The sequence below is a fragment of the Triturus cristatus genome, chromosome 6 (assembly GCF_964204655.1).
Source record: "Triturus cristatus chromosome 6, aTriCri1.1, whole genome shotgun sequence".
Taxonomy (NCBI): domain Eukaryota; kingdom Metazoa; phylum Chordata; class Amphibia; order Caudata; family Salamandridae; genus Triturus; species Triturus cristatus.
The window spans coordinates 1119207401-1119235357 of NC_140589.1; the positions used below are offsets into that span (position 1 = coordinate 1119207401).

A 27957-nucleotide genomic window follows, 5' to 3' on the forward strand; every position below is an offset into this window, starting at 1 on the left:
TATGATGGTGAACTCAAGGGCTACTCAGATGAACAAAAGTATAGGCGCAATCTTTAGGTTTGCGACAAATCTGGGTAATAAACTAATACCAGAGATAGTTCAAATCTATCCGGCAAAAACCGTCTGATTGGCAACGTACGGGGCGTTATTGTCCGTACCCAAGGCCTGCAGAAATGTGATTGCTCTTAAAGAACTAGGCCTACCCTACATTACGTATACAATCAAACTGGCTCCTTTGTTGCTCTGGTTGTCAATATGGAAACGTTAGGTGGTACAAATAAATCAATGTATCCTGAATGACATTATGAAATTGGATCATGGATCTAAAATTTCTTGGCTGCACTACATAAAGAGCACTCTTGAATCATTGGGGCTAGAGGTCTTGTATGCTGAACCTGTAGAGTGTGAAACCTTCTCGAAGGCGAAGTTAACAAAATATTTTCTAGAAAAATGTGCACATGAAAAATGGCTTAAAAATAAAGATAAACCCACAGTAATTGCATACAATAATAGCCGTCCTTGCGGCATGGCCCATCATCATATCTTTCCTTTGTGGGTAATAACCGCCATCGCTATATTCTAACGAGATTCTGCTGAGGTTATATAACACTTATGTTGGGCTATCCTGCAGTTGTGTTCTCTTTGACTCAATTGGTACGTTGCCCGTGTGATCTTTGTTCAAAACAATCAATTGTACATATATTATTTTTCTGTTGCTTTTATGAAAAGGAGTGAAAAAGATGTATTATTCCACTCTTGCAGAAATTTTGCTTGCGTAAGTACACCCTCGCATTGACTGTTATGTTAGAACTGGAAACACCAGATGTATGTTTTGCAGTGGCCTCATTTTTTAGGTCTCGCCTGACCCAGAGCATGCGCTGGTCTGGCGAGACATTTTGTGAGGGCTTCAAAAAGTGCTACCAGGCTAGCCTAGAGCTACAGTGCATGTGCGCGGGTGCGCACGTCCCGCTTTACCACGATTACTTTCACTTTCGCGGCCGCTTTGATGTTTGATCGCGATCACTTTTGTGGCCGCACGGCCGCTTTGATGTTCTCCGTGAGGCTTCAATAGATTGCAGCAGTTAAAACAAGCATTGGCATAGCCAATAGGTCTGGCTTTTGGGACCTTATAAGTGTTTTGTTATGCAACTGTTGCATGGCTAAACACTTATAAGGTCCCAAAGGCGAGACCTATTGGCTATGCCAATGCTTGTTTTATGTGCAGCCTGAAAAACCCGCACTTTAGCGAATATATGATTACATTTTAAACTATGTATAACAAATCCAGGGAAATTAGTTCCCATGGTGATGTAAAATAAATGAATTATTTAAATGAATCATGCTGCTAACAAGTTTTTATGGAAATGTTTTTAAGAATGTATCTCTTTGATGTTGATTTATTGAAATGGTTGCTGTTTTGTGTGTGTACTTTTTATGCATTTGATGTTAAATGCGAAATAAAGTGTTGATTGATTGATTGACTAGTGTATTTCTCCATTGGCCATAACGTTAAAGTTTTGCGTAGTAAATTGCTCATGTTGGACTTGGCCCTTCTGGCCGGTTCACCCCGAAACTTTTTGCTTAATATTGTGACTTGGTTTAGTGATTTTATTGACTTCTGCGCACTTTACCGCTGTGTCCCAGGGTAAAGTGCGTGCGTGTTGTGAGGTTGGCCTGCCCTCCCATAGGAATGCATGGGGGAATGTATGTGTCCCGGTAGTTCCTGATGCGTGGGGTGTGCAGGCCCGTGTTTGGTATGTGCGGACTCGTGCGAGTGAATGCTGCGCGATGATGTGTGCGGCGTGCATGTACCTCGTGTGGAAGTGCCACTTCTAGAAGTGGGCACTTCAGTGTGCAGTCTGAAATGTGTGGCTTGTCTGGCGATTGGCTGGTGAGGTCAGGTGACGGACTAGGGAATTCCCCAGAGTCAGGAGGAGTCACCCAGTGGTGAATGGGGAGTTAGCATGTTGATGGCTGGGGAGGAGTATACCTGGGTCCTGAATAGGACAGGGCTTCCCCCACACAATGCTGGCGCCGGCCCCTGTGGTGCGGCTGATGACCCTAGCCCTGCCAGTGAATAGGGAGAGGGGCTGAGCAAAACAAAGTGCTCAGGAACCAGATGTAACTGGTTCGCCCCTTCCCTGCACCTTAGACAAAGCCTTGTACTGTATAAAAAGGGGCTGTGTCCCCTTACAGTGTGTTCTCTTGCAGGATCCACTTGAGGGGGGGCCTGCTGCTGCTGGGCGCCAGGAGAGACCGCCACTGGGGACTGCCTCCCTGCTGGAGGGCCCTGTGAGCTGGCTCTGGGCCCAGCCTTTGCCCCCCTGCTCTCTGAAGGAACTTTTGGTTGCTGAACTTTTGCTGGCAGCGCCTGGGAGCGCTTGGATCTGCTGTATAGCGCTAGGAGCGCTTGATTTGGTGGCCTGGCACTTTTAGCGCGCTCCTGTGTATCCTCCGGGCAAACGAGGGAATCCCCGGCGTAGGGATTCCCCCCCTCGTGTGCCAGGTTAGGCGGGAGCCCACCCCGCATTGTGGTGTGTTGGCGGGTGCCCACCCCGCTGATTGTAGTGTCCTCATTGAGGGAGCCCACCCCTCATTGCCGCCGTTGGGGAAATCACCGCCGCGGCCGAGGAACAAGGAAGTCAGGCAGCCTGCTTGGGACGTGGGCGGGACTGCTAGAAACAGGAAGCAGACGGGAGCCTACCCCGCGCTCCTGTGACGGAGATCAGGAAGTGGCGCCAGCGACTCGACGCCGCGCAGGGCTCCAGTGGGTCAGAGGGAAGCCCCGCGCTGGGAGAAGGAACGCCGCTGAAAGAAGGTGCCAGCGGGAGCGGGCGGGAGCCTACCCCGCGCTCCCTCAACCCAGAAGGACTGCCGGCCAATGAGAGCCTCCCTCGACGAGGTCCGGTGAGTGGGGCTCTGACCTGGGGGGGAGGCAATGCTTCTCGAGCCTGTGAGGCTCCGACGAAATCACTGCATTCTGGGGTGCCAGAGAGCGAGTGCGCTTCAGCCTAGAGGAGGCATTTGTTGGACAGGAACGAGCGGCCCCGGAAGGCAGCGGGCCGCTCCCATGTGGCCCCCACCTCTGTAAAAGAACCGGCAAGGCTCCCACAACGAGGGGGCATTCTAGTGTCCCAGAGTCTGCGAGACTCCAACGAGGGGGCACATTGATCTTGAGCCACAAAGGCTCTAGGGGGCAGTTTGTGCGGCCAGAGCCCAGGAGAGGCTTCACGAGAGTGGCGGATTTGCTTTGAGGGGCACAGTGGTGCCCACGCCCAGTTCTACAGCTGCCCAGCACTTAGTGGGCAGCTGCGACGTTTAGGTTGGGGATAATTTCGTTTTAGTCTGCGCAGCTGGCGCAGCTTGACTGAACACAGGGCGTCCTAGCCCCTACCAGGCCAGTTGGCCCAGGGACTGCCACAGGTGGTGGCTCATGTGGAGCTTTGCGCTGTTGTCCCTACCTGCACCTCTGAATGTTTTTAGGCATCATGTGTTTTCCTTCCTTGAACCTCTGAATGTGTTTTTATGCGTCATGTGCCATTGCTTTACACCTCTGAATGTTTTTAGGCATCATGTGTTTTCCTTCCCTACACCTCTGAATGTGATGCATCATGTGTAACGTTCTATGACCCCTACAGGTATTGTGATACGTAGGTGGTTGTTTGCTTTCTCCTAGTACAGGTGGTGCTAGTGAGGTTCTAGTTCCCTGCGTGACAGTCTCCTAAGGTAGTTAGGGTTACGCAGGTGGTACTTTCCCGATACCAGTAAGTACTGGTTGTGTGCTATACATATTATTTTTGTGCTACAGTGATCTTATATATTTTTGTGCTAAAAAGTGCTAATTCCTGACAGTGGTCCAGGTGGCCCTGTCTTGTACATAATCCCTTGTAAATTCTGCCCGTGCCTGTTGGCACATTGTAAAGTGTGTGTTTTTATCTAATGTGTTGTGTATAATACAAAGGCTATTTTTATAGAATACCTTGTGTGGAGTTTCCTTTGTGGTGGGCCTTGGGTGTTGTTGCTGGGTGCGCGCGCAAACGCTTTACACATCGCCTCAGAGATAAGCCTGACTGCTCGTGCCAAGCTACCAAGGGGGTGAGCAGGGGTTATCTTTGGCGTGTAACTTCCTTGCCCTGACTAGAGTGGTGGTTTCTGCCTGGCTTTGGCGCAAGCCTTAGCCAACCAGAAATCGCCAGTTCTAACAGCTCAGATTTATTTTTTCTTCAAAAATCCATTACTCTGTTTATACTTATCTGATTGTGTTCATTTTGGTGTCTGTATTTATATAAAAATCTGTTCTATTGTTATAAACTGCTGTCGGATTTTCTTCGACTCGTATCAATTACTTATCGTCCATGTTGATATTTTGTAATTCTTAACACAAGTTCCTCTAGTAAAGCCTGACTGCTCTGTGCCACACTACCAGAAATTAGCTAGGGATTTATTAGTATGAATCTAAAGGACCTATTTTGGGGTATTGTGAGACTATTGCTTAGTGAAGCCTAACCAGCCTCACTGCTTAATACTCCATTTTCCAAAAGGAAAGAAAGATGCAGGTCACACATTCCGTATGCTTGGACTTAGGATTTCTTGGTTTTAAGCTGTTATGAGAGAATGGTGTTATTCTACTTTTGGTTAGAGAGCAAGTGAAGGGCAAAGTGGTACAATGTAGAGTGGTGGACTGCAACGGAGAACAGAATGGTGGGCATCCTTGTAGGCGGAACACAGGAACATTGTAAATGGTGAACAGATTGGAATATAATGAAAGCATTTATGAAACATTTACAAGAAATCTACAAAAGTTCATATAAAATACATACCCTCTTTACAATTAAATTTGAGATTATCGTTTGAAATTAAAATAGTAGTTATGCTACACTAATTTCACTTTAGTATACCATATCGACTGTAAAAACTTAGAGGCAGCAAAAACGACACCAATACTAGAGTCTGTTTAACATATTCTCAGAGCTATTTGATAGTGTATAATTCCCAACAGCCGACAAAGAGGAGCAATCCATTTCCGTTGAGGTTTACAATAAGCTCTGCAGAAGAACAAAAAATGCACTCTCTCGTGCAAGACTACACAACGGACATCTGGGCGATTTCAGTGTTATTAGTCCACTTGTGGGTGAAATCAGCTAGGTGAAGGATACCAAGTCTAAGTATAAAATATAGCGCCCTCATTGAGATTGGGTTAATGTTGTCAAAGAATTCCTCTAATTTAAGGTTACTCTTAAGTGTTATAAAGCAATCAAGAAAACTACAACAGGACGTTTTCACTAACCATTCACAAAACAACTTCTCAGTGTCTGGTTTCAACAATTTTAGACCCAATTCTGGGAATTTATGTGGGGTTTGACCAATAGTCATGCAAAAACTCTAAATTTCAAACCAACATTTAACATAACAAATCCATGATAACTTCAAAGCAGAGGACCTGTGTTTACCATCTAGCAATGCTTGCAGTTGGAGATCCGGAGTGCCGATTGTGGCTGCCATTATAAGTGTGTTAACATGCATGATAACCCGACGAATATCCTCCTCACCCCCATTATCAGGCACTAAGTCTCTCCAACAGTCGTCGCCCTCTCATGGCTTCCCTCACTGGTAGTGATTTCTTATGGAGAGGGGATTGGGGCAGGTGCTTGCGGGGTCTGGAAAGAGCACCAACTTGCTAGATTGATGACTTAGCAATATATACCTGTGTCGATGGTACATCTGTAATTATTAATACCCATCAGCCATGGTTTCTGTTGTAAATCAAAATGTTAATAAAAAACGCTATATTAAAAAAAATCTAGCAATGCTTTTCTATGAGGACCTATTTCATCTGTAGTCCAAATATGTATGCAGTGTAGGGGGGGCTTTAGATTTACAACGTGAGACAAGGGTTTCAATGCAAGGTCGATTTATAGCGGATTTGTAGGAGCACTCAATGGGACCGGCAGGAATGGTTTGCTAAATTTATTTTCACACTTTACTAACATCTCAACTTTACAATCTCCCTCTAAATCGGGTCCATATATCGCTGTGTTCACAGCTTTAGCCCAATATTTTTCCACAACAGGTGACGAAGCATAGGTAAGCGAGTTTTTTGAATGTTTGCTTAGGACAGCCACTCAATGATTTAAAAGAGTATCATTTTTGCAGTTTTAACATATCATTGATACAACCATTTCTTTAAAGTTAGAAAAGTGTCGGGGCAAGCACGCACCCTTGACAATCCCGCTGCTAATCTTGATTTTCTTTTTTAGTGTCTCATTTGTACCCCAATATACTTAGCATAGTTTTGAGTATAAAGGTGAGTTATTAAGAAGAGAAGATTCGATAGCACTCCTAGCTTTGACAGCACTTCTTATAATTTGATTCTTAGAATCAGGTCAAAGGCAGTCCGTAGATCGACAAACACCATACATAAAGATGGCTAAAACTTGTCCGCGATTTTCCACTTAATTAAAATAAAGCAAAAAAAAACCTGATTTGTGGTTCTATCCTTCGACCTAAATAAAACCTGCCTGAAGATGGGGCAATATCTGGTTTTCATCCATCCAAAGGGTCAGCTTGTCCAGCATATGCTTGCAAAAACACTTATTGGTAATAATTTCCTGAGTTGCTGCAAGAGTCGTTCTTGTTGATAGGAATAATCTCTGGGCCCTTATATGCATCAGGGATCTGTGCTTTAGCAGCTCTAGCATTGAATAGTTTATATGTATATCCCAAATATAAGGTTCTGAAGGAAGCAGGGCACTAGGAATTCTATCCAAACTAGAGACCCTCGCTATCTTTGAGCTTTTATAGCATTCATGATGTCACTTAATGAAATGTGAGTCAGGATAATACTCCTTAAATCTAATTCCTTTAGGTGCATTTACTGCTTGATAACTTTATTTCGGTCATAAGACCATAAAAGTGCACATACGTACATCATCAATTATAATAGCACAATAAAACAATATAATTCTTTGAAATGTGTGGTCCAGTCGTGTGGCTGAATATGCGTTTTCAGACTCGTAAATTAATTCCATCCTCCGCGGGCTAGAACATGCCAAAAGGCCTTTATGTCTTTTCCATGGACTACATCTATCATATCAGCCCAACGTTTGATTTCCTAATATATTTTTTAGACGGCCTTTGGATATTTTTATATTCTGCCCTGGATTAAGTTATTCTAGATTTGTCCCCTTTTTTCATAACGGTCATTATACATTTCTTTGCTGCTCTACACTGGGTATCGTACCAGCCATGTGCTCTAACAAATGGGCAACGTGGCTTAATTCCTTTTGTAAATTGCTTCTCCAAGCACTCACATAGGGTCAGGTGTGCTTCCATTATATTAAGATTCAGATTATCTATGGCAAGATAACCATGATGGGTGTGTCACAGATTTAATAAACAGCAGTAGTACAACAGTGGATTTGATGCCTCATTTGACCGTGCCTTTATGATCCATAAAAAAATCGTTTTTTAAAAATAGTATCTTAGCTTCATGATCACCCTCCAGTCTAGAATGTGCAACCATATCTGCCATTTTATGCCAGATACAAAGGTCTACCGTGTTGATAATACTCATGAAACCCCCCTCTTAAAATTGGGCCTAGCAAGGCTGTCTGATGGGGAGTGTTCATTACAGGCACGGAGTTCGACACATGGGTAAAGCTACAAACTGGAGGGCGCCATTGACCAGCCTTAGTGGGGTGTGTAAGAACAGGTATTCCCCAGTATTCACCTTCATCTTTTGTGACCTCAGAAGCCAACGCAAGGGGTTCAAAGCATATGTTAAAGTCTCCAGCAATTAATATAAAGCTGTTTACCAAGGATGATCAACTCCTTTTTATGGGGTGTTTTCCTGTTATAAATATTTACTGCGGCCAAAGATTTTCTTCACACAAGATGAATAATCAGCTCGAAGACGTCATCTGATCCTGTGTGAATCTGCTTTATTTTACAGTTGAGCGAGATTTTAACCCATATGATACCATCACTCAATGGTCTTTCTACTTTTGAACTAGGGGCATCAATATGGAAGGTCATACACCACATTTTTTAGCCATGATAAAAATGCAGTGTGTTAGCAAAAAATGTAAAATGTTTACAATACTAAGTTACCCCAGTCTAAGACAACAATTGAAACAGGCCGCAGTCTCCGAGTACACTCACTTGTGAGGAACAGAACAACAGCTAGTAGCAAAGAGTGATCGCCTAACCATGCCCCAGTTTTCGAGGAAAGGAGCACAGTGACAGCATTCATTAAGAAGAGTCGCAAACAATGCAAAGCCGAGGGGGGTAGTCCTACCCTGCTCTTGACTGGGGTTCGCAGCAGGGCGCTGATGGCAGTGTATAGCGCTTGGTGTTTGGAATCCTCCTTGTTGGTGCCTCCTGTTTGTTATGGCACTTTTATTTTTTTCTCCTCTTGTCACTTTCTGATTCAGTTACATCAATCGTCACCTTCCACAACGCCCTATTCAGCACCTTCCACAACACCCTATTTTATTTGTCAGTTGTTGGTAACAAACTTGGCATATAAGTGCGCAAGCTATCCCATTGACCTTTTACCTGTGAAGAGAAAAGGTCACTTTAGTCAAATACATACAGTAAATATCTACATTTATTCCACCTGTCTTCATCCACCTTCTCTTCTCCCCTGCCGCCAACTGGTTCCTGGGTTAAAGAAAAAAGGACAAAATAGGTTAGTGACCCCTCCAGCCCCCCCCCGTGCAAGGGTACTTTTAGCTCCGGAAAGCAGCAACATGTTAGAGTCTGTGGATCGATACATAAAGTCAGTTGTTTGCAAACAAAAATTACGATTGATTAAACATTATAATGATGCAACAATTCAGAATATTAAATACTAATGTTAAATAATAAAATTATTCAAGGCTCCCACAACGAGGGGGCATTCTAGTGTCCCAGAGTCTGCGAGACTCCAACGAGGGGGCACATTGATCTTGAGCCACAAAGGCTCTAGGGGGCAGTTTGTGCGGCCAGAGCCCAGGAGAGGCTCCACGAGAGTGGCGGATTTGCTTTGAGGGGCACAGTGGTGCCCACGCCCAGTTCTACAGCTGCCCAGCACTTAGTGGGCAGCTGCGACGTTTAGGTTGGGGATAATTTCGTTTTAGTCTGCGCAGCTGGCGCAGCTTGACTGAACACAGGGCGTCCTAGCCCCTACCAGGCCAGTTGGCCCAGGGACTGCCACAGGTGGTGGCTCATGTGGAGCTTTGCGCTGTTGTCCCTACCTGCACCTCTGAATGTTTTTAGGCATCATGTGTTTTCCTTCCTTGAACCTCTGAATGTGTTTTTATGCGTCATGTGCCATTGCTTTACACCTCTGAATGTTTTTAGGCATCATGTGTTTTCCTTCCCTACACCTCTGAATGTGATGCATCATGTGTAACGTTCTATGACCCCTACAGGTATTGTGATACGTAGGTGGTTGTTTGCTTTCTCCTAGTACAGGTGGTGCTAGTGAGGTTCTAGTTCCCTGCGTGACAGTCTCCTAAGGTAGTTAGGGTTACGCAGGTGGTACTTTCCCGATACCAGTAAGTACTGGTTGTGTGCTATACATATTATTTTTGTGCTACAGTGATCTTATATATTTTTGTGCTAAAAAGTGCTAATTCCTGACAGTGGTCCAGGTGGCCCTGTCTTGTACATAATCCCTTGTAAATTCTGCCCGTGCCTGTTGGCACATTGTAAAGTGTGTGTTTTTATCTAATGTGTTGTGTATAATACAAAGGCTATTTTTATAGAATACCTTGTGTGGAGTTTCCTTTGTGGTGGGCCTTGGGTGTTGTTGCTGGGTGCGCGCGCAAACGCTTTACACATCGCCTCAGAGATAAGCCTGACTGCTCGTGCCAAGCTACCAAGGGGGTGAGCAGGGGTTATCTTTGGCGTGTAACTTCCTTGCCCTGACTAGAGTGGTGGTTTCTGCCTGGCTTTGGCGCAAGCCTTAGCCAACCAGAAATCGCCAGTTCTAACAGCTCAGATTTATTTTTTCTTCAAAAATCCATTACTCTGTTTATACTTATCTGATTGTGTTCATTTTGGTGTCTGTATTTATATAAAAATCTGTTCTATTGTTATAAACTGCTGTCGGATTTTCTTCGACTCGTATCAATTACTTATCGTCCATGTTGATATTTTGTAATTCTTAACACAAGTTCCTCTAGTAAAGCCTGACTGCTCTGTGCCACACTACCAGAAATTAGCTAGGGATTTATTAGTATGAATCTAAAGGACCTATTTTGGGGTATTGTGAGACTATTGCTTAGTGAAGCCTAACCAGCCTCACTGCTTAATACTCCATTTTCCAAAAGGAAAGAAAGATGCAGGTCACACATTCCGTATGCTTGGACTTAGGATTTCTTGGTTTTAAGCTGTTATGAGAGAATGGTGTTATTCTACTTTTGGTTAGAGAGCAAGTGAAGGGCAAAGTGGTACAATGTAGAGTGGTGGACTGCAACGGAGAACAGAATGGTGGGCATCCTTGTAGGCGGAACACAGGAACATTGTAAATGGTGAACAGATTGGAATATAATGAAAGCATTTATGAAACATTTACAAGAAATCTACAAAAGTTCATATAAAATACATACCCTCTTTACAATTAAATTTGAGATTATCGTTTGAAATTAAAATAGTAGTTATGCTACACTAATTTCACTTTAGTATACCATATCGACTGTAAAAACTTAGAGGCAGCAAAAACGACACCAATACTAGAGTCTGTTTAACATATTCTCAGAGCTATTTGATAGTGTATAATTCCCAACAGCCGACAAAGAGGAGCAATCCATTTCCGTTGAGGTTTACAATAAGCTCTGCAGAAGAACAAAAAATGCACTCTCTCGTGCAAGACTACACAACGGACATCTGGGCGATTTCAGTGTTATTAGTCCACTTGTGGGTGAAATCAGCTAGGTGAAGGATACCAAGTCTAAGTATAAAATATAGCGCCCTCATTGAGATTGGGTTAATGTTGTCAAAGAATTCCTCTAATTTAAGGTTACTCTTAAGTGTTATAAAGCAATCAAGAAAACTACAACAGGACGTTTTCACTAACCATTCACAAAACAACTTCTCAGTGTCTGGTTTCAACAATTTTAGACCCAATTCTGGGAATTTATGTGGGGTTTGACCAATAGTCATGCAAAAACTCTAAATTTCAAACCAACATTTAACATAACAAATCCATGATAACTTCAAAGCAGAGGACCTGTGTTTACCATCTAGCAATGCTTGCAGTTGGAGATCCGGAGTGCCGATTGTGGCTGCCATTATAAGTGTGTTAACATGCATGATAACCCGACGAATATCCTCCTCACCCCCATTATCAGGCACTAAGTCTCTCCAACAGTCGTCGCCCTCTCATGGCTTCCCTCACTGGTAGTGATTTCTTATGGAGAGGGGATTGGGGCAGGTGCTTGCGGGGTCTGGAAAGAGCACCAACTTGCTAGATTGATGACTTAGCAATATATACCTGTGTCGATGGTACATCTGTAATTATTAATACCCATCAGCCATGGTTTCTGTTGTAAATCAAAATGTTAATAAAAAACGCTATATTAAAAAAAATCTAGCAATGCTTTTCTATGAGGACCTATTTCATCTGTAGTCCAAATATGTATGCAGTGTAGGGGGGGCTTTAGATTTACAACGTGAGACAAGGGTTTCAATGCAAGGTCGATTTATAGCGGATTTGTAGGAGCACTCAATGGGACCGGCAGGAATGGTTTGCTAAATTTATTTTCACACTTTACTAACATCTCAACTTTACAATCTCCCTCTAAATCGGGTCCATATATCGCTGTGTTCACAGCTTTAGCCCAATATTTTTCCACAACAGGTGACGAAGCATAGGTAAGCGAGTTTTTTGAATGTTTGCTTAGGACAGCCACTCAATGATTTAAAAGAGTATCATTTTTGCAGTTTTAACATATCATTGATACAACCATTTCTTTAAAGTTAGAAAAGTGTCGGGGCAAGCACGCACCCTTGACAATCCCGCTGCTAATCTTGATTTTCTTTTTTAGTGTCTCATTTGTACCCCAATATACTTAGCATAGTTTTGAGTATAAAGGTGAGTTATTAAGAAGAGAAGATTCGATAGCACTCCTAGCTTTGACAGCACTTCTTATAATTTGATTCTTAGAATCAGGTCAAAGGCAGTCCGTAGATCGACAAACACCATACATAAAGATGGCTAAAACTTGTCCGCGATTTTCCACTTAATTAAAATAAAGCAAAAAAAAACCTGATTTGTGGTTCTATCCTTCGACCTAAATAAAACCTGCCTGAAGATGGGGCAATATCTGGTTTTCATCCATCCAAAGGGTCAGCTTGTCCAGCATATGCTTGCAAAAACACTTATTGGTAATAATTTCCTGAGTTGCTGCAAGAGTCGTTCTTGTTGATAGGAATAATCTCTGGGCCCTTATATGCATCAGGGATCTGTGCTTTAGCAGCTCTAGCATTGAATAGTTTATATGTATATCCCAAATATAAGGTTCTGAAGGAAGCAGGGCACTAGGAATTCTATCCAAACTAGAGACCCTCGCTATCTTTGAGCTTTTATAGCATTCATGATGTCACTTAATGAAATGTGAGTCAGGATAATACTCCTTAAATCTAATTCCTTTAGGTGCATTTACTGCTTGATAACTTTATTTCGGTCATAAGACCATAAAAGTGCACATACGTACATCATCAATTATAATAGCACAATAAAACAATATAATTCTTTGAAATGTGTGGTCCAGTCGTGTGGCTGAATATGCGTTTTCAGACTCGTAAATTAATTCCATCCTCCGCGGGCTAGAACATGCCAAAAGGCCTTTATGTCTTTTCCATGGACTACATCTATCATATCAGCCCAACGTTTGATTTCCTAATATATTTTTTAGACGGCCTTTGGATATTTTTATATTCTGCCCTGGATTAAGTTATTCTAGATTTGTCCCCTTTTTTCATAACGGTCATTATACATTTCTTTGCTGCTCTACACTGGGTATCGTACCAGCCATGTGCTCTAACAAATGGGCAACGTGGCTTAATTCCTTTTGTAAATTGCTTCTCCAAGCACTCACATAGGGTCAGGTGTGCTTCCATTATATTAAGATTCAGATTATCTATGGCAAGATAACCATGATGGGTGTGTCACAGATTTAATAAACAGCAGTAGTACAACAGTGGATTTGATGCCTCATTTGACCGTGCCTTTATGATCCATAAAAAAATCGTTTTTTAAAAATAGTATCTTAGCTTCATGATCACCCTCCAGTCTAGAATGTGCAACCATATCTGCCATTTTATGCCAGATACAAAGGTCTACCGTGTTGATAATACTCATGAAACCCCCCTCTTAAAATTGGGCCTAGCAAGGCTGTCTGATGGGGAGTGTTCATTACAGGCACGGAGTTCGACACATGGGTAAAGCTACAAACTGGAGGGCGCCATTGACCAGCCTTAGTGGGGTGTGTAAGAACAGGTATTCCCCAGTATTCACCTTCATCTTTTGTGACCTCAGAAGCCAACGCAAGGGGTTCAAAGCATATGTTAAAGTCTCCAGCAATTAATATAAAGCTGTTTACCAAGGATGATCAACTCCTTTTTATGGGGTGTTTTCCTGTTATAAATATTTACTGCGGCCAAAGATTTTCTTCACACAAGATGAATAATCAGCTCGAAGACGTCATCTGATCCTGTGTGAATCTGCTTTATTTTACAGTTGAGCGAGATTTTAACCCATATGATACCATCACTCAATGGTCGTTCTACTTTTGAACTAGGGGCATCAATATGGAAGGTCATACACCACATTTTTTAGCCATGATAAAAATGCAGTGTGTTAGCAAAAAATGTAAAATGTTTACAATACTAAGTTACCCCAGTCTAAGACAACAATTGAAACAGGCCGCAGTCTCCGAGTACACTCACTTGTGAGGAACAGAACAACAGCTAGTAGCAAAGAGTGATCGCCTAACCATGCCCCAGTTTTCGAGGAAAGGAGCACAGTGACAGCATTCATTAAGAAGAGTCGCAAACAATGCAAAGCCGAGGGGGGTAGTCCTACCCTGCTCTTGACTGGGGTTCGCAGCAGGGCGCTGATGGCAGTGTATAGCGCTTGGTGTTTGGAATCCTCCTTGTTGGTGCCTCCTGTTTGTTATGGCACTTTTATTTTTTTCTCCTCTTGTCACTTTCTGATTCAGTTACATCAATCGTCACCTTCCACAACGCCCTATTCAGCACCTTCCACAACACCCTATTTTATTTGTCAGTTGTTGGTAACAAACTTGGCATATAAGTGCGCAAGCTATCCCATTGACCTTTTACCTGTGAAGAGAAAAGGTCACTTTAGTCAAATACATACAGTAAATATCTACATTTATTCCACCTGTCTTCATCCACCTTCTCTTCTCCCCTGCCGCCAACTGGTTCCTGGGTTAAAGAAAAAAGGACAAAATAGGTTAGTGACCCCTCCAGGCCCCCCCCGTGCAAGGGTACTTTTAGCTCCGGAAAGCAGCAACATGTTAGAGTCTGTGGATCGATACATAAAGTCAGTTGTTTGCAAACAAAAATTACGATTGATTAAACATTATAATGATGCAACAATTCAGAATATTAAATACTAATGTTAAATAATAAAATTAAACTTACATATTTTTTCAATATGTTGTTGCCAGTTGTCGAAATCATAAAACAGCATAGCAACATTTTCATATCAAGTTAGCATGATGTCTTATGCCATGCTAAAGAAAACTCTAAGCAGAAAAAATTACAAACATAATCTGCAAACAGCTGTCAGGATTTTATCAACCCCTTTAAAACAGGATTAATCCACAAAAATAGATAAAGCAGTATTCTGCTTTATTTTTATTTTTGTGGATTAACCCTAACTTGATATGAAAATGTTGCTATGTTGTTTTATGATTTCGACAACTGGCAACAACATATTGGAAAAATATGTATGTTTAATTTTATCATTTAACATTAGTATTTGATATTCTGAATTGTTGCATCATTATTATGTTTAATCAATCATAATTTTTGTTTGAAATGAAGTGAGTTCCAAACAAGTATGGCCTCAACTTCTTCAGAGCCCAAACCACAGCAAAGGCTTCCCTCTCAATAGCTGACCAACGTTTCTCTCTGGGGGTCAGCCTTCTGCTAATAAAAGCTACTGGCTGAACCTGACCCTCTGCGTTCAATTGTGATAAAACAGCCCCTACCCCCAACTCAGATGCATCAGTTTGAACAATGAATTGTTTGGAATAGTCAGGACTTTGCAGAATGGGAGCAGTGCACATGGCCTGCTTGAGGTCATCAAATGCCTTTTGACAGCTAACTGTCCACTGAGGTTTCTTGGGCATCCTTTTTTATGTAAGATCATTCAAGGGAGTCACTACGGATCCATAGTCCTTTACAAATCTTATGTAGTACCCAGTGAGGCCCAAGAAAGCTCTGACCTGAGTCTGGGTAGTTGGAGCAACCCATTTCATGATGGTCTGGATTTTGCTCTGCAATGGTTGAACCTGACCTCCACCCACAAGGTGGCCCAGGTACACATCCCACCGCTGCCACCAATGTGAGAAGTTGGCCTGGTATATGCCGTCCACTAATTAAAGTGGGCACCTTGTACCAGTCCAAGCAACCCTTATGGTGATTAGGTCAAAGATAACCTTTATAGAAATCTATCCTAGTGGTAGCTATTGATAGCAGCCTTCAGGCTAAGTCTTGAAGGAATGTTAAGCACCTTGTTTTACCAGAATGCAATCTTATAGTATTGGTTAAATGAAAGGGAAACCACACAGTAGTTATAAAAATATGTATTTATTTTATATAACACTCTCTAGTATCCTCTACATGAGGATAGAACACAAATCAAATAATACAGTTGCAAAGAATCAAAGGTAAGTAGCACAATACACAGTGGGCTCCAGGGGGAGCCCAAACCATATACTAAATAATTGGTATAAGAACCACGACTCAGGACTAGACCTAGTCTAGAAGGTGTAGAATCGCTGGGACCCCATGGAACCACCCAAGGTGAGTGAGTAGGGACCCCACAGAGGACGGGTGCAGAGTGAGAACACAACCGCGTGCTCCGTACAATTCAATGAGAAGGTCGTAGTTGGAAATTTGGAGATTAAGGACCCTTCCCAGCAGATTACGAAAACAACCCTTGGAATTTAAGAGGTTGGAGAGCCACCCCACCCGTGGATACCCATTTGTACCAGAGTTACCTATCCCAGAGGAGCCGGGTGCATAGGCACGAACTGGCATCGGAAACCCTAGTCGTTCTCTATGGATGTCGACAAAGAAATGCTGCTGTTGGAAGTACGAAAAGTGTCTGGTGGAATCCAGACGTGGATTCTACTTGAGAAGAACCTGAAAGAAGAGGGGACAGAGTCTGGGTCACTTTGGAGTGACCAGGGGTTCGGTAGATGAATGCCCACAGATGTCGGGTGCTTCTGGTGGGTTGACGGTAATCTTGACTCTTCAGCTGCGCAGACCAGGAGATGTTTAGGACGACCACGAGTCAGATACGAGCTGTCCCACGAAGGTTGTCGAGTGCTGAGGGGTCGGTGTCCAGCGGGAGCACCAACAAGCATTGGCAGCGGCATCCAATGCAGATGGTCAAGTTCGGTGTCGATCTGGCCCAGCAAGGACCAGGAGACTCACCACAGCAAGAGGAGTCAGGGCAGGCCTGGAGCAACCAGGGGAGCCCATATAAAGCAAAGTTGACCATCCAGTGGACCCATAGGCCGAAGGCACAGGAGTCGCGAGCGGACCTCAGGCGGTTTCACAGGATACCAGCTAGCAGGGCACAGAGCGCAAGGATGGCGGAGTCCTTCTCAGAAAAGATGTGCTGGGGTCAGGGCTAATAATGGCCCAATGCATAGAATTGTTGCACGACAACAAGCATGTGCAGCTGCAAATGGACGCGGCGCACAGGGGTACGGGTTATGCGGTCCCCAAGAGGGATATCTGCCTCAAACCCGGTAAGAGGGCAGCTTGACCTCGGAGACCTTCAGAAACCCACCTCCTGTGTTGCTGGAGCCTTCGGAGTCCGCAGGAGCTCAGGATCAGCAAACTGGTCAGATGGGTTACGGTGCCTGTGTTTGCAGAGGAGTGACTCCTTCACTCCAAGGGAGATTCTTTTGTTGTCTTGGAGGTCCACAGGGTCCTACACGGAGTCTGTATGGATCACGGACAGTGGTGAGACTGGGAACGGCAAGGGGAGATGAAATCTTGTCCACGTAAGATCTAATGTCCTGTAGCGAGGTAACCCATTTTATACCCACGGGAGAGGGTTGGACACATTCTAGGGACCCTCCTAGGGGAAGGACAGGATGGGGGGAGGCTACTCCCATGTCCTTTGTCCAGTTTCACACCAGAGCCAGAGCAAATGGCTCCCAGGACTGGTTTGAGTTGTACTATGCACAGGGACACCAAATGTGCCCCGGAGCTAGACTTTCTAGCACTGAGACAGTGCACCCACCCAGCCCCAATACACTAAATCATGCCTGGGAGGTAGTCACACCTCCCTGTGACAGGATGCCTATTGTGCTGCCTTCCCATGCTCGAGGTTGGCTCAGCAGCAGGAGGCAGCATCCATTTTGTGCTGTAAGGCTCAAGAAAGTTGGTAACGGTAGACTTAGGTACCCCCAGAACCTCGGTTCTGAGGGGAGGAATCATACCTCTCACACCAGTTACTGGTGTGGAGGTATGATTCCAATGTTTTTGACACCAAACACGACATACTTTGTTGCAGTCGTTTTTGAGGTAGCATTTACCACGAGGTTATAATGCACCTCTACCTGTATGTCTGGTAGTATCACGTACAGCCCGGGAGAATGATCTCCGAAGACTGCAGAGAGGCCCTGCTCATGCAGGAGCACCCTCTTACGTAAAACCCAGCACCCTGCCTTCAGGATTGTTAAGGCCTGCTATAGGGGTGACTTATAAGGTTTTAAGTGTAGTGATATGGTTAGATATAGTGAACCCATATCTCTCGTAAGTGGTACAAGCACCAGCTTACGCAGCCTGCAGTAGCAGACCTGGGGTTCCATTTTGCATGGCCTCTCATTGGTGGCATAATACAGGCTTCAGCCCATGGGAGGCCTCTGGGGTACCTATGCCCTGGCTACATGTGTGCCATATACTAGGGACTGATAATGGTACCCCAGTATCCAATCTGGAGTTGTACCAAAGTACATACCTATCAATTTAATGGAGAAAGCAGATAGGTTGGGGTCCTGAATAGCAGGATCCCAGCCAGACTAAGCAAAACAGTGGGTGCAAAAAGCAAACAGTGGTGGTAACCATAAGAAGCAGATCCTACTTTCCTACACATATCAATAGCTTATTGATCTTATGGTCTATGTTACTAAAAGGTGTTGTGTACGCAGTTTTCCCCCCCCAACTGATATGCCCTGCAGGTTTTATATTTAAAGTAACCTTTTTCTTTGTGATAGCCAGGTATTACCGTCCACTATCTCAGGGCTACTTTTGACAAGGGAGATGCTCATTGATGGTGCTCTTCTATATGTAATGGAGAGATTTTTTGGAAGGAGATGGCCAATAACAGGGTCATTTAAAATTAATGTCCATTTGCGTCTAATGATACTTCTCAATGCTTTATCCTATTTATTAAATGCTAGTATCATTCTCACTTGATCGTCATTTTGTTTGATGGATTTGGACATTGGTTGGCCAACCTTATTTTTCACTGTTTTAATGTTAGATAACAGATTTGATCTAAACACTTTGTTTTGATGATGGCCAATTCTACTGTTTCTCTTGAGTACTCTTGTGCTATAAATCTCAATTTGCCTGGGATGAAAATCTTGTAGCATGTAGCACAGGATCTAAAAGTTAAACTGTTTTTTCACTCACTGTGGTTGTGAAGTTCAAATTGACTTTGTTATTGTTAATGGTTGACACAAATTCAAACGCACTTACCTTGGTCCCGTTTCACACCACAAATAAATCGTCTATAAAACGCAGTCAGATCATTATATTGTCGTTCATTGTTGCCCCTTGTGTACCCCTGAGAAACAGCTCCTCCCACCAGCCCATGTGTAAACAAGCATAGCTGGGGTAGAAGCTGGCTCCCATAGCAACACCATGCATTTGTTGATAAATTAGGTTTTGAAACAAACAATTATTATTTAAACAAAATGTCACCATATTGATTAGCATGTTGTTGTGCTGTAACAACCAAACTGGTCTGTACTCAAGATACAATTTAAGTGCCCTTATTCCATCCTTATGATTAATGCTTGCATTTAGCGATGTAATTTCTAATGTCATATGGAGGTAGTAGTCTTTTTGCCAGGAAAGATCCTTTAGTCTCCAGAGAAAATCACTTGTGTCTTTAATATATGATGGTAGTTTCTGCACATATTCTTGTTGGAAAAAGTCGATGTATTGCGATGAAATTCTCAAGCAGACTATTACGTGCAGATATTATCGGTCTTTCTGGGGGTTTCATTGGATCTTTATGGATTTTAGGTATGAAATAAATCCCTGGCAATGTTGCATTCTCTTTTTTGAGGAATTTGTATTCATCCATATTGATAGGGCCTGCACTTTTCCATGCTAGTAATTTTGTGTTGAATTCATTATATGTTGCACGGGCTGTTAAGACATTGCTTTTCTTGTAGCAATTCCTGTCATTCAGTTGTGACAAGGCCTCCTGCATGTAGTCTTCCATAGGCCAAATGATGATATTGCTACATTTGTCCGAATTACGGAATACAATTTGGTTGGTTTTTTTTGTAACTTGATTAGTCTTGGCTTTGTTTTGTGCACTTGATGATTTAAGTACTTAATTTGTGTTGTTATTTTCTCATTGAAAATATCAATAGCGTTTTGCGGTGCAATTGGGCTGTATGTGGATTTTGGCTTGAAGGGTGTCAATACTTTAGATTTGGTAGTGATGGTGACGTTGGTGAGTATAATGCTAGTTGCTGTTTGTTCACTACTAACTCCATGGGAACTCTGGATTTCATTCTCCTCCTGGAGTTCCTGTAAATCCCACAGTAGAGGCATATCTGAGATTGTTAAATGTATTATTGGTGAGTGTACATTCTTCCAACTGTCTTCATCCTTTTGACAGTCAGTTTTTGGGCAACAGATGGTATTTCTTCAACTATAATAATCCACCAAAACAGCAGAGCGTCCCTCAAAAGACACAGGAGGCGCAATATTAATGGAAGACATTCCTTGAAAATTGGCAGTGTTTGTGAGCACCTTGCCAACGACGTGCGCTCTCTTAAAAGCTGATGTAGGTGCCGGCAAAACCAAATTTTCCTTTACCCCAATGTCATAATAACCCCCCCTTCCCCTGCTTGAGAGGGAACTTGCTGTAGTAAGGCTTCTGGAGGTAGTACTACCCCTGCCCTGTACTCTCCTCCTAGCACGCCCCATGCGGAGAGAAGATACCGCCCTCAACTGACCTGAAGACTTGTCAGGAAGCGAGTGACATCTGGTAGCCTGTGACCTGCTGGCTCCGCTGTGACGCGCCACACGACCTCTATGTTGCAGCGTCGATGTTTTCACCTCGGCACGACCCACAGCCCCATGCGACCGGCTCTTCGCAGGTAAACAAGCTGCCACTGCTTCCGAAACTCCTTGAGCTGCCATCCTCTTCGGGCGCTAAAACTGTTGAAACACCAGGCTGTAATAGGTCCTCACGACCTGCGTCATAAATAATGCGCAATGCTTCCTTCACAGGCTCTGACCCTGCCATCCTGAAGCAAATCCTGAAGAAAAAACACGCCAAAACTAGCAGAAAATGAGGAAAATTGGCAAGGCTTGTGTCACAAAAACGACAGCCTCCCAATCTCCTCACAGACAAAACCACAGTTTTCACTAACTGCTGCCTGCTCTGCTCGTGCTGCTAAGCCCCGCCGCAGCCTGCCTAGAGCCCTCACGCGCTGTGTGGACTGTTCCACCGCGTGAAATTCCCCAAGGGGACAGCTGCTCGTGCAGTGATCCCCTTAGGACCGTATTATGATGCTACAGCAAATACATTGCAACATTTAAATTACTGCTGTCATTAAATCTGGTTGATTGTACAGTTTTAATAAAATGCTTAAATTCATTATGACTAAAAACGTTGTGCATCAAGATAACAGTACATTTTTCATAAGGCTTGAAATGTCTTTTGTGCCATAAAATCAAATTAATTCAAATTAGGGTTTGATGATATGTACTTGTATCGAAGTTATCAATTATGTTTCACAATACCATGCTGTTTAATTGGCTGTTTAAGGCGGTCGCCAGTAGATAGTTATAGTTAGGACCGTGTTTCCATAGGAAATCTCAAAGTTCTATTGTGAATAACTTTGGCGCCGGTTGACGAATCCTCGCGAAATTTTCAAAACGAATGGGGCGCTCCGCTCAGCTCCTTCCCTGAAAGTCTCGGGGTGATTCGTCAAGCGGGGGCCGAGAAAAAAGGGGGGTCCCAAAACGCGTTTTCCCCATGCATTTTCTCATAGGACCTTTAGTCGAAGGTACAACCCGAACGGCTGAACAGAATTACTTGAAATTTGGCAGAGAGGTAGTCCTCAGGTCAGGCATGTGCCTTTGCATGTATGGAGTCAATCTGTTCAGTATTTCCTGAGAAAATTGCAGTTAAAAGTACATATATATCTATAGGCGCGCACCGTGCGCGCACGGTGCGCGCACCCTAAAGTGCGCGAGCGTAATTCTGATTGGTGGTTACATGTCAGTCAACGTTCGAATCGGTCGAAATCAGGAAGTGTCGGACGCCATTTTGTTTATTTTGTGTGCGACAGGGAAAAAGGAAGGTGGCGAACGTATAAAGGGGGCAGGGTAGAGAGTTTCTGACCCCCTAGCCTTCGTCAGGGGGTCCTTGAAGGACCCCGAAGGTTGAAAAAAAAAATTTAAAAAAATTTAAATCGCGGGGTGCGCGCACGGTGGAAAACATTTTTTTTTTAAAAACTTTTAAAACGAGCCAAGCCATATTACAGGATACAGTCAATCTATAACTGTATACATAGGTAGTTTATTGTAAAATAAATATATAAAAAATATAATAATACATACATAACTTAGCATTTTAAAAAACGTACAAATTCACTTAAAAAACCATAGGTTTCACACACGTTATAGTTAGGAATTAGCATTTAAAAAACCTTACAAATTCACTTAAAAAACCATAGGTTTCACACATGTTATAGTTAGCTGGACATTTCACTCGTAAAAAAACAATGAAATTCCTCCGTTATAGTTAGTTCAGATAACTATAACTCGCGCGACCGCCTCTCTATCACAAGGATGATGTAATGAGTGATGCCACTGACCATGTCATGAGTGATGTAATATGTGACGTCATGAGCAGTGGCACAACAAGTGCTGCAGCCCCTGGTAGGCCTCTGAGGGACCCATGCCCTGGGTACCTAGGGTACCATCTACAAGGGTCTGGTAGGGTGTCCTCAGTATCCAATTGGAAGATACCTAGGGTACTCACATCAGTTTAGAGAAGAAGCAGATAGGCTGGGGTCCTGGATAGAAGGGCCACAGCCTGGCTAGTGTCATAAAACAGTCAAAACATCAGCAAAAAGTTGGGGGCAACTATGCAGTCGATGCCACTCTCCTACACAAACCATTAAATATTCACTGCACGCGGGACAGTCTTGGGGGTTCGGGCTTATCATGCCAAGCGGGTAACATCAAATACCTGGGCATACTATTTGGCAACGACCTACTTGACGCACTACATCATAACGAGAAAATAATGCTAGAGAAGATGAAGAAACTCCTAGAATCATGGTCACCAAAGTTCATGACGTGGTGGGGTAGAATAGAAACGATCACAATGTTGATCACACCAATGATTAATTGCCTGATCAGCATGCTCCCACTCCTACTCACGGAGGATTTCCACCGCAAAGTTGATATTATGATCTCAAATTTCCTCTGCCGAGGAAAGAAAGCGCGGATAAGCATTAAATAACTAAGACTGGAAAGAAAACTAGGAGGAGTAAACCTAGCGGATTACAAAACTTTCCAATTAGCGTATTTAGCTAAACAAGGCTCATACTGGATAGGTCCGCCAGATGGGTACACACAGGCATGGTTGCAGGTGGAGAAGACCTTCCTAAACAACTTAAGCCCTCTCGCTCTACTAACAGAAAACAGATACCCCTATACCTCAAAGCCAATCTTTAAAAACACTAAAATCGCCCAACTAAAGGTAGATAAAAAGCTAGAAATTAGCATTAAAGGGTCGAAAAACTAATCACTCTGGCCAAATAGTAGGGTCCTATACAAAGGCAAAAGCTTAAACTTTGAATCGTGGATTGAGAAGAGGATCTGCTACCCCCTACAATTAGAAAACGAAAATTACCCCATCACCTTCGCCGCCCTCAAGGAAAAATACAAACTAAATGATATAGAATTTTACAACTTCCTAAAAATTAGATCGGTTGTATCCAAAACCAAATTTTTTATTTCACAACCGTTGATCTTCCAGCTTGTTTCTAAAATAAATAAATTAGGGCACCAGATCTCACACCTCTACAAACTCCTCCACCCTAAAACCACCAAGCTTAACGACAAGACAGCTGCCTACTGGAATAATCAAAGCAAAACCATTTTCAATGACCAAGAGTGGGACACACTATGGTAGTCAGCTTCACGTAATAAGATTTCCCCAGTGCTCTCACAAACTAAGTTTTGGTTGCTTGACAAAGCTTTCTGAACCCCTGCATGATTACACACATTAGGACTCAAGGAGGATGGATATATGCTGGAATTGTAACAAAGAAAAGGGGGATCTTGCACATCTTATCCTGTACTGCCCAGCTCTTAAAACATTCTGGGGTGAAATTTTTACATTTCTAAATAAATTGTTTGACTGCACTCCAACAAAAGAATTCTCTACTATCACCACGGGCTTTATGTGCAATGACCTGAATACAGCGGAGGACAGGGACCTTCTGGACTTTTTACTGGGAGCAGCGCTGAAAATGGTCCTCACAAACTGGAAAGACACTTCCAAGACATCGTACAAAGGGTGGTTCAACTGGATCACACATCTTAGAGGAGCAGACAACATATCTCTACAGAGTTCACCCTGGAAACCAGCTTTAAGAAGGATGTGGGGGTCCCTGGACACGTTTCTAGACTCTTTTGAGCCCCCTTGAAATCGTGGCGGCCGGGGGAGACACATCCTGGCACCCCAAGCGAGGTTCCACCCCAACAAGAATGTAACCGGGCTCTAATGGTCACATGCATTGTCAGACAAAATGTTTTATGCACTGTTACTCTCGCGTGCCTGTCTTCTATCTCTTCTTTCACCTCTTAGCTCTCATGCTCCTTCCTACTTTCATTTCTTTCTGGGTTATTAAGATTAGTAGGGTAGGCACAGACTGGTACAGACAAAAGCAATTTGATGTAGCGACACTAACCCTGTTACAGAACTACTAATGTTTTCCTGTTTTTTTATATAAAACTTGTTTAAATAAAAAATAAAAAAATTAATTGAGACTAACGTGTTTTTATAATTAGTATTTTTAGTCTTTTTTACCGAACACTGTACTTTGTCACAAAGCCTTTTAGACATAATAGATATATCTTTAACGGTCACAATTGGTCTTCAAAATGCATTTAATATAAATGGCTCCAGTTGCACATTACTTCCAACAATCAAATATAATTCTATTTTATAAGATCAATCGTCATACTTCTCTAGCAGATTAGGTACATACCTATGCCGTCATTTATTGTTTTCTGTTTTTTAAGACGAAGCAGAGCAAGATTAAAGAAGAAGCAATTGCAGAAGAATGCCGCTGACACACAACCTAAAGCCACTCCAGGTATGACATAAGAATTTTGTATACAATTAACTGCATAGTATTCTTGTAAAAAAAGAAACTTATATATTTATTTTGATGTTGCAGTAGCATGACAGATAGTGTGTGCGTACTTGACCCAAATGACATGAAAACTGAGAATAATAGTCATACATACATACCGGGGTTCCTTGAACTGTTTTTTAACTGCCTAACAAAAACAATGTATGCCATGAAATCTTTGACCCTTTCTTATTCAGTGGGAAAGTGGACTTCAATTCTCGTTTTCCGACTCTGTAGTGTCCTAGGTCCTGCTATCCAGCCCCCGTGCATGTGTCCTCGCCACCCTCCACACAGAAGTGTATAGGTGATTGGCATATTTATATTACCTATACTTCCCTAGTATATGGAACAAAGTGTCCCCAAGGCTAGTGAGTTAAATGCCACCAGTAGACTGTAGCACCTGTTGCACTACAGGGGGAAAATGGGGAAAATATGGCTCTAAGTCTGCCATTGAAGCCTAGTCGTGCAGCCTTTAAACTGCCAAACTCGACATTGCAAGAAAACCCCAGTGCCATGCCCTAGACCTTCCTTTTTAGGTCGAGCCTATTGGCAGCGCGCATGCGCTGCACGCTCTGCGAGACTGCTGTAGTAGAGTATGGGAGAGAAGCAGCACCCACTCTCCTCCCATATTTTTCATTGGCTTGTGTCATTGCCTTTTGTAAATGCTGCCTTCGGATTCATTAATAGGCTTGTTAATCCCTCCTTACTTAGAACGGCCTTGTCTTCATTTGTACCCTCCCAGGGCGACTGACCCCTTTACTTCCATTGTGTCCCAGGACCTGTTATTTAGTCTGTAAGCACTATTTACTTTATTGAGTTTCTCTTACTGCAGGCCGGACAGGACTTGTGCTGCTTCAGCTGAAACTGCTTCTGTTTTTTAAGCAGCACGGCCGCCCTGTAACACGGACGCCTTCCTTCAATCACTTTAACCCAGCATTATCTCATTTCAACACCCCCCCCCCCCCCCAAGTGAAATGGATTTAGAAATGATCAGCGAATTAAGTCATGTGAATTCCATGTAGCACATAATCCTATGCTAATGGTCAACACCACCACCAATACCAAATGCACCTCCACCACCAATACCACCACTAATACCACCACCACCAATACCACCAATCTCTCCACAACCAATACCACCACCACTAATACCACCACCATCAATACCACCAACCTCACCAATACCACCACCACCGCCAATACCACCACCAACACAACCACCAATACCACCACCACCAATACCACCAGTACCACCACCAATACCCTCACCAATACCGCCATCTTTTTCAACACCACCACCAGTACAACCACCAATACCACCACCACTACCACCACACCGAATACCATCACCACCAATAACAAAACCACCACCACCAATACTACCACTAATACCACCACCACCAATACCACAACCACTAACAATACCACCACCACCACAAATACCACCACTAACACCACCAATACCACCACCACCACCACCAATATCACCAATACCACCACCAACAATACCACCACCACCGCCAATACCATCACCAATACCACTACCACCAATACCACCACCTCCACCACCACCACCAATACCACCACCACCACCACCAATATCACCAATACCACTACCACCCATACCACCACCAACAATACCTAATATCACTACCCCCACCAATGCCACCACCACTATCAATACCACCACCTCCACCACCAATACTACCGCCACCACCAATACCACTAACACCTCCACCAATGCCACCACCACCACGAATACCACCACCACCAATACCACCACCAATATCAATACCATTACCACCATCAATACGACCACCACCACCAATATCAATACCACTGCCAATACCATCAATTCCAATACCACAACTAATATCACCACCACCAGTACCACCACCAAAATCATCACAAATATCACCACAACCAATACCACCACCACCAATACACCACCACCATCAATACCACCACCTCCACCAATACCACCACCAACAATATCACCACCACAGCCAATACCTGCACCACCACCACCAGTACCACCACACCCACTAATACCACAACCACTTTCAATACCACCATCACCACCACCAATACTACCAACAACACCACCAATACCAATGATCCAGCGGCGCACCAACAACAGATACTCCAATACCATATATTCACCTGGGCCCATCAATAACACATACACTCTAATTCACCTGGTTAACCGCTAGGGTATTTGTTAATCACTGATCAAGAAGTTCTTTCCATTTGGTCGATGAACCAAATTAGTTGGAACTAGTTGATGGTGATGATGCACATGACCTTTCTTGTAAATAATTTATCCATAATAAATAACCACAGACTCAGGAAGTTTTCAAAACATTTATCTAAAGTTTAAATATGAGTGAACCATTCAAATACACCACGGACACCATCAATCATTAGGGAGGAAGAATCAATCAATCCAAATACTCTCACAAATTCAATAGATTGACGTTGCTCAGAAAGGAGAAGATAGAGACAGCAGTACATCAGGAAATATACGAATTATATAGTTACCACAGATGGTGTGATGACCAACCCCCTGGCCAAAGGGCTGGTACGGGTCTTCTAGGAAAGATCAGGTGACAAAGGCTTCAGGGCAGGAATTAGGACAGGACAGTGGACCTCTCTAGAACCGACGACTCGCCGCACCCCTCTCTGACTTTCTCTTCCTCCTCGAGATTCTCCCACAATCTTCTTCTAATTATTTACTTAAGATAATTAATTCTCCATTTGAATCTTCTTCAGCATCTGACAGCATCAGCATCATCAACAACTCCGACAGCATCTCCCCTCTCAGCATTCTCTCAGGATCACGCACACCCTAACTAACTAAACTACCTTAGTTATACCTTTTGTGATTCATGTACCACCCCCTAAAGTTGCAATTTCGCAAAAATACGATTTCTGATTGGACAGGCAAGGGGTGTTTGGTCATCACACCATGATGGCATAGCATTTCTCATTGTTCCCAAACTCATCCCCTTATTAATATGCATTTTACTTTATTCCCACCTGAGTTTTATTCACAATTGAAACATTT

The 27957-nt window shown here is 43.3% G+C and overlaps 1 protein-coding gene across 1 annotated transcript in view; it reads left to right on the forward strand.

Moving 5' to 3' along the window:
- Nucleotides 1-27957, forward strand: part of LOC146821053 (E3 ubiquitin-protein ligase PHF7-like) — a 1746711-nt gene that overhangs the window by 535292 nt on the left and 1183462 nt on the right. The window contains exon 4 of the mRNA XM_085611988.1: nt 24778-24851. Within this exon, the coding sequence (XP_085468114.1) occupies nt 24778-24851 (74 nt within the window). The remainder of the gene's footprint in view (nt 1-24777; nt 24852-27957) is intronic.